Source organism: Propithecus coquereli, unplaced genomic scaffold, assembly GCF_000956105.1.
Source record: "Propithecus coquereli isolate 6110/MARCELLA unplaced genomic scaffold, Pcoq_1.0 Scaffold86, whole genome shotgun sequence".
Taxonomy (NCBI): Eukaryota; Metazoa; Chordata; class Mammalia; order Primates; family Indriidae; genus Propithecus; species Propithecus coquereli.
This window is the reverse complement of record NW_012154840.1, coordinates 2,191,051-2,198,319: the sequence shown is the minus strand read 5'-3', so window position 1 is coordinate 2,198,319 and position 7,269 is coordinate 2,191,051. Positions and strand designations below refer to the sequence as shown.

The 7,269-nt window shown below is 36.6% G+C and overlaps 1 protein-coding gene across 1 annotated transcript; it reads left to right on the top strand.

Annotated features, from left to right (window-relative positions):
- The first annotated feature begins 5,120 nt into the window (after positions 1 to 5,120).
- GPR174 (G protein-coupled receptor 174) lies at positions 5,121 to 6,365 on the top strand. The gene has a single exon (XM_012664111.1). It carries the CDS (start codon positions 5,151 to 5,153, stop codon positions 6,150 to 6,152), a length of 1,002 nt encoding a protein of 333 aa, XP_012519565.1. The 5' UTR covers positions 5,121 to 5,150; the 3' UTR covers positions 6,153 to 6,365.
- Positions 6,366 to 7,269: the final 904 nt, after the last annotated feature.

Here is a 7,269-nt window from a genome sequence, read left to right as displayed (position 1 = left end):
ACATCTTCAAAAATAATAACAGCTTGCTCACAGAAAGTCTCTGCAAAATGACACATAAAGCTATCCTTGATATCCATTGGAACCAGGTTTCATCTGGATAAGCAACCAAAGACCTAACATTATTAGAAAATGCTCTTGAAACAAATAGAATTCAATGAAGCTTCAGGTTTGAATAAACAGATATATATTCATAAATAAAAACAATAATTTCCCACAAAAACTCTGTATGAAGTAGTTTCTGATTTGCAGATCACTGAAAATTTAGCATGCTAAATATAGGCCTTTTTTGTCTTATTTTTTCCTCTCCCCAAGGAAGTAAGTACAATAGAAGAAGGACAGGTTACTGAAGCAAAAAGAAATTGCTTAAGGAGTCTAGCATGTTCCTTCAAATAAATGTCTCACTAAAATTGGAGTTTGTTTCACTGCCTGTTAAAATGTGGATTCTTTCTTGTGAAAGAAAAATCCCAAAGAAGAGTGATATGCTCTGAAAAAAAAGTGCACCTTTCATCTTTTGTCCCCAGAACTATCAGATAAAGGAATAGTTATATTCATTATAGTAGAGCTGGAATTGTGGTTTTCCCATGATTGAAAGTCTTCTCAATCATCCCACCAGCTTTTTCTACTGGAAAATAATGTTACCTCAACAAAGGGAAAGCATCATCAGCTTTCAGAGGAGGAAGCCAGAAGAATCTTAAGGAAGATCCTCTATTCAGGAGCATTTCAAGGTTATAGGATAAAATATAGAGGTGAATATTCATTAAAATGTGGATAATGAAGGAATGACCAACAGGAAAAATGCAGACTTCATGAGGGTAATCTTGACAGTGAGGTCACTTCACATCAGAAAATATGTTTTGAATAGTTTAGGTGGTCCCCCTCTATGTGGTTATAGATCACACTGTACATTGCATATGATCACACTTTTCACACTGCATGGCAATTATTATTCTCTTTCACTAGACTATAAAGTCCAAGAAGACAGAGATCATGTGCTTTTTCCCACTGTCTATATTCCCAGTACCAAGCGTAGTGCCTTGCAAATTGTAGATACTGAAGAAATCTTTCCTGAGTAAATATTTGATGAACCCACCATGTTCCCAGCATGGCTCTAGGTGCTCCAGAGGATACAGAGGTGTATAATATCCAGCCTCTGGCCAGGAATTTTTGGCCCATTTGGGATGGGGTGGGCAGAGGGACTATGGCATATGTAAGAGACACAGACACAAATTACTCCACTAAAAAGCATAGGGAGTTAGATGCTTTAATAGAGGTATAAATGGGATTCAAAGAAAGGGGATAGCATAACAGTATTGAGTCAACCACAAAATGTTTCATGAAGAATAGGAAATTTGAGAAAAGCCTTTACAAATAGGTAATATCAATAGGCAAAAAAGAAAATATTCCAGTCTGAGGTAGTAGAATGAGCAAATTCTGTTTGTGAAAAAGAAAAAGTCACTCTGAACACTAGGAGCTTAGTTTGGCCGGAGTGCTGGGCATGTCAGTGGAGTAGTGGGAGATAAATCTCTAAGGGTAGATGACACTGTTATTAAGGAAGCCATTGACTGCCAAACTATATATCTGTGATTTGTGAAAAATAAGGAGCCATTAATTCTTTTAAAAAAGCTCATCTTATAAAAGAAAATCATGAAAGCATTATATGAATGGAATGAAAAAAAAAATAAGGGATAAAGAGACAAATTAAGTAAGAGGGACCTGAACTAGAGTAGAAATGAAGCAAATAAAAAATGGGAAGGTTATAAAAAATAATACAGTTGGAGAAAATGACATCCATTATAATAATATTTATCGAGCACTTACTATGTACCAGGAACTGTGTTAACTGCATTGCATACATTAGCTCAGTTAATTATCAGATTGACTCTGTAGTTAGGTACTATGATTATTTTCATTTTATCAATGAGAAAATTACCAGAGCGGTTTAGTACTGTACTTAAGATCACACAGCTATCAATTGAAAGACCAAGGATTTAAACCCAGGTCTTTCTGACTCCTAAACATACATTATTTCTCACATCGTATACATCTTCTCACTATGAACTTGTTTGGAAGTGGAGAATAAGTGAGAAAGATTCAATGTCTATAAAACTTTGAGACCGGTTATCTGAGAAAATATTGGTGTATTTAATAACAATGAGGAAGTTTGGAATAGAATCTGGTTTAAAGTTGGGAGAGGTAATACTTTTTTTGTTGTTGTTTGGGATATATTGATTTTTATGATCAATTAGTGTCTATTTTCAAAAATTATTTCATTCAACAGATATTGAGCACTTACTCTGTGCCTTGCACAGTTCTTGGCTCTGGTATACAGGAAGTAAAGAAAACGCGCAAGAATCCTTGTCCTGATGGCCTTTATGTCTTAGTAGGGAAATATATATTTTAAAAATAAGTAAAAAAGATAGAGTATGCTAGTGATGATTGATATGGATAAAATAAATACTGAAAGGAAATGGAAAGTGTTGGAGAGAACATAATTTTAAATAGGAAGATCAAGGAAAACATCATGGAAAGGTAACATTTCAGTGTATGTATGTGAGTGTGTGTGTGTGTGTGTGTGTGTGTGTGTGTGGTGTGAGAACACATAAAATCTGCTCAATTTCAAGTAAACAATATAGGATTATTAACTATAGTAACCATGCTGTATGTTACATCTCCAAAACTTATTCATCTTATAACTAAAAGTTTGTACCCTTCGACCAACATCTCCCCATGTCCTGCTCCCTTCAGCTCCTGACAATCATCATTCCACTCTCTGCTTCAAGTTGAACGATTTTAGATTCCACATTTAACTGAAATCATGTGATGTTTATCTTTCTGTGACTGGCTTATTTCACTTAGCATAATGTCCACCAGATTCATCCGTGTTGCTGCAAATGGCAAGCTTTTCTTCTTTTATATGGCTGAATGATATTCCATTGTACACAAATACACCTCATTTTCTTTATTCATACATTATTCAATGGACACTTAGATTGTTTCCATATCTTGGCTTTTGTGAACAATGCTGCAATGAACACAGGAGTGCTGATGTATCTTTGAGACACTGATTTCATTTCCTTTGGAAATTTACCCAGGAGTGAGATTGCTGGATCATATGGTACTTCTATTTTTAGTTTTTGAGGAACCTCCATAATGTTTTCCATAATGGTTGTACCGATTTATATTTCCACCAGTGATATACAAGGATTCCCTTTTCTCCACATCATTGTCAATGCTGTTTATCTCTTTTATTTCGATAACAGCCATCCTAACATGCATAAGGTGATATCCCATTGTGATTTTCAGTTGCATTTCCTTGATGATTAGTGATGCTGAGCACCTTTTCATATACCTTTTGTCTGCCATCTAAATTTGTCTGTCACCTAATCAAAATCACTGTGAAATTATTTCAAAGATGTACTTCAATTTGAGAGCTGACCAATCTCAATTTTAAAAACTCTTTCAATATTGATGTTATTCTTTATAATTTTGCTTCCTTGTGTTTTATAACACCATCTTTCTACATCTTCCTTACCTGAGAAATCTCAAGTATTTAACCTCTTCAACCTGAAGGCATGGTTCATACCACTCATTAAACCTTTTAAATAAAGCGAGCACCATATCTTTGAACAAAATGTACCATTTTACTTACCAGGCAATTGAGGAAAAATAATAACAATAACAAATTTCTTCAGGGGCTGAAGCAAGCATACTTCAAACCACAAAGATTTGATAATCCAAAGCAGGATGTTTTATAATTCCGATTTCTTTTTTGTTCTTCCCACATATCTTTAAAATCAGTTAAGTTCTTCTAGATTTCAGCAGTCTGGAGGTAACTGTCCAGATCCCTAAACTAAAATTTGTTTACCTCAGAACAAGGGTCATAGACCCAGCAGAGCCAACTTTCTGGAGATTTTGATTCTCTGTTTTAATTCTATTGTCTTAGATTTGTTTAATGCTGTTGTCTTGGATAGTTAAGAGGTGACTAAATGACTCACGTAAATGGAAGCATTTAAAGAGAGGCTGGTTGCCCACTTATTTTCAGAAATCCTGGAAGGATTTGGGTCAAATAAGTGGCTCTCAAATGGTGGTTCAGGGACAAATGGTCAGCTGGCTATATGAGAATCATATGGGGAACTTTTAATAATACAAAAATTCCAGGCCCTACCCCATACATATTTAATCAAAATTTCTACCCAGAAAGCTGTATTATTTTTTAACTTCCCCAGATGAGTCTGACAATCAGTGAGGTTTGTGAATCAATGGTCTAGATCAGAGCTTCTCAAATGTTAATATGCAAAAGAATCAGCTGAGGTAATTGTTAAAATGCAGATCCCTATTCAGCAGGTCCGGGGTAGGGCCTAGGATTCTTATGAATTGCTAACAAGCTCCAAAGCGACGTTGGTTCATGGATTTTGAGTAACAAGGGGCTAGATTACCTCTCAGGTTCTTTCTAGCTATACTTTCCTGTGATTATAAAGTACATTATAGAAACTGTAGCACATTACCCTCACTCACATCAAAATTTTTCATTCAAACTAATATATTTTTCTGCCTATAGGTTTTTTTGTTTGTTCAAAAAGTGTACCAGACAATAATTCACTTATTTTCTTTCATTTGCAGCTCTGCCTTTGTTTTCCACTTTTTAGCTTTCGACACATAACTGAAAAAGTCCCAGAAAAGTTTCCAAGTTAATCATCCCTGAAGAGTGGCGGATCCACTGCGCACTGAAGCAAACCTTTCTTCTATGTGAGCCAAAAAAAGAAAAACAGTCTGCCAAACATCTGTAAAGAGATGGCTATCATCATATAGGAATTTGAGGAGCTGCTATACAGCATGATCCAAATGGGAGAGAATCAACTGTCATAATGTCCCAGAAGGCCTTATAATAAATAGAGCAAACAATAGGGGAAAATCTGTGCTTGCACACTAGACTTCCATGTAGTTACTGTAGACAAATCCAAAGCAAACATTCAGATAGTTCTTTGAGAAGTCCCTAAATCATATGTAAAGGCTCAGACAGGTATCACAGAAAGGTTATTTTATACTCAGTATCTCCAACTCATTGTCCATCTTTTAGAAGTAGCAGCAGTTGATCGTGAATTAAGGGTTTGAACCACCATTAGGCAAAGATAGTTTCTCTAGAGAGAATCATGCCTGCTAATGACACATGTACTGAGCCGGATGGAGACAGCACAGATTTTCGGTACTTTATCTATGCAGTGACATACACTGTCATTCTTGTGCCAGGTCTCATAGGGAACATATTAGCCTTGTGGGTATTTTATGGTTATATGAAAGAAACCAAACGGGCTGTGATATTTATGATAAACTTAGCCATTGCTGACTTACTACAAGTTCTCTCCCTGCCACTGAGGATCTTTTACTACTTAAATCATGACTGGCCATTTGGGCCCGGCCTATGCATGTTCTGTTTCTACTTGAAGTATGTTAACATGTATGCAAGCATCTACTTCTTGGTCTGCATCAGTGTGCGACGATTTTGGTTTCTCATGTACCCCTTTCGTTTCCATGACTGCAAACAGAAATATGATCTGTATATCAGCATTTCTGGATGGCTGATCATCTGCCTTGCCTGTCTACTCTTCCCTCTCCTCAGAACCAATGACGAAACTCCTGGCAACAGAACCAAATGCTTTGTGGATCTACCTACCAGAAATGTCAATCTGGCCCAGTCTGTTGCCATGATGACTGTTGGAGAGTTGATTGGGTTTGTAACTCCTCTACTGATTGTTCTATATTGTACCTGGAAGACAGTTCTATCACTGCAAGATAAATATCCTATGGCCCAAGATCTTGGAGAGAAAAAGAAAGCCTTGAAGATGATTCTAACCTGTGCTGGGGTATTCCTAATTTGTTTTGCACCTTATCACTTCAGTTTTCCTTTAGATTTTCTGGTCAAGTCCAATGAAATTAAAAGCTGCCTAGCCAGAAGGGTGATTCTGATATTTCATTCTGTGGCCCTGTGTCTTGCTAGTCTGAATTCCTGTCTTGACCCAGTCATATACTACTTTACTACCAATGAGTTCAGAAGACGGCTTTCAAGGCAAGATTTGCATGATAGCATACAACTCCATGCAAAATCTTTTGTGTGTAACCATACCACTTCTGCCATGGAAACTGAATTATGCTGAAAAAACCCCTGAATGTGGCCTGAAATGTAAATACATCAGAAACATTTGCAATACCCTGAGCCACAGTGAAGTACTCACGGGAAGCATTCACAACTTTTTAGTTATGGTCTGTCTTACCTATGTGGAGAATTCACATTTTCATAACATTTTCAAATATTTGGAGCGTTATGCTCCACCATCATTGATGTTGACATGTCCATTAGTAATTTGTCATCAAGTCTTTAAGACTTAAACTATAAAATTTCAATGATTCCCTGTACGTATATGCTCTCAACTAGAGTCAGCAGTTTTATCTGTGAACCTAAGGCACAGAGAGATTATTAGCTTGGGGCCACCATAAGCACTTATTTTTCTTACAGCAGACACTGAGTCTGTATTCAGAGGAAATGTAGATGTCTATTTATCACAGTTTACATTCCAATTTCATATGTTTGGTTGTATGTTTAGTAGGATAGAAAGTATACTATGCTAAGCAAACAAAATGTTATAAAAATAGGATCATTTTTATTATATCTCCTATGTGTGATTACACTTCAGGGTTTGAAGACTCAATTAGCTATTTTCTTCATCTCAGTGCCATTACCTATTCATAGCATGAGAATCTGAACTCAGGCCTCTGGTATGTTCAAACTAAGAACAATACACAGATTTACATACCATAATCCTCTGTGACCATATAAGATGTCATATTGTATCTACCCAGGGCAAGTAGTTTGACAAAGTCCATATAAAGTGGCCCAAATAACCTGTAGGCCCAGAACAAAGCAGATAGGTGACAATCACAGTTCTTAAATTATTTTCACCTGTGGAGATGTACAGACATGCCTAGTAGAGGGAGTTTCCACAATGCTTCTAGAGTAACAATGAAGTAACTCTGACAGGTTACTGCACTTTCTGAGCCTATGGAAGAAGTAGTGCACTAATAAATCACTAAGCTTAGTTCAGAGTGGAAAGATGAAGCAAAGTTGGGTAATCCTCTTAAGGTCTTCACCACATTATATTTCTTAATCTAAGCTAGGGTCACCTGGCTTAGACCGTCAAGCACCTAACGCAAATTAGGGTAGGTCTCGCTGTCCCATAATTGCAAATACATTCCCACTGCCCCATCATTGTAGTC

What these genes read in the sequence shown, in the direction of transcription:
- GPR174 (XM_012664111.1), top strand. Translation starts at nt 5,151, where the DNA reads ATGCCTGCTAATGACACATGTACTGAGCCGGATGGAGACAGCACAGAT.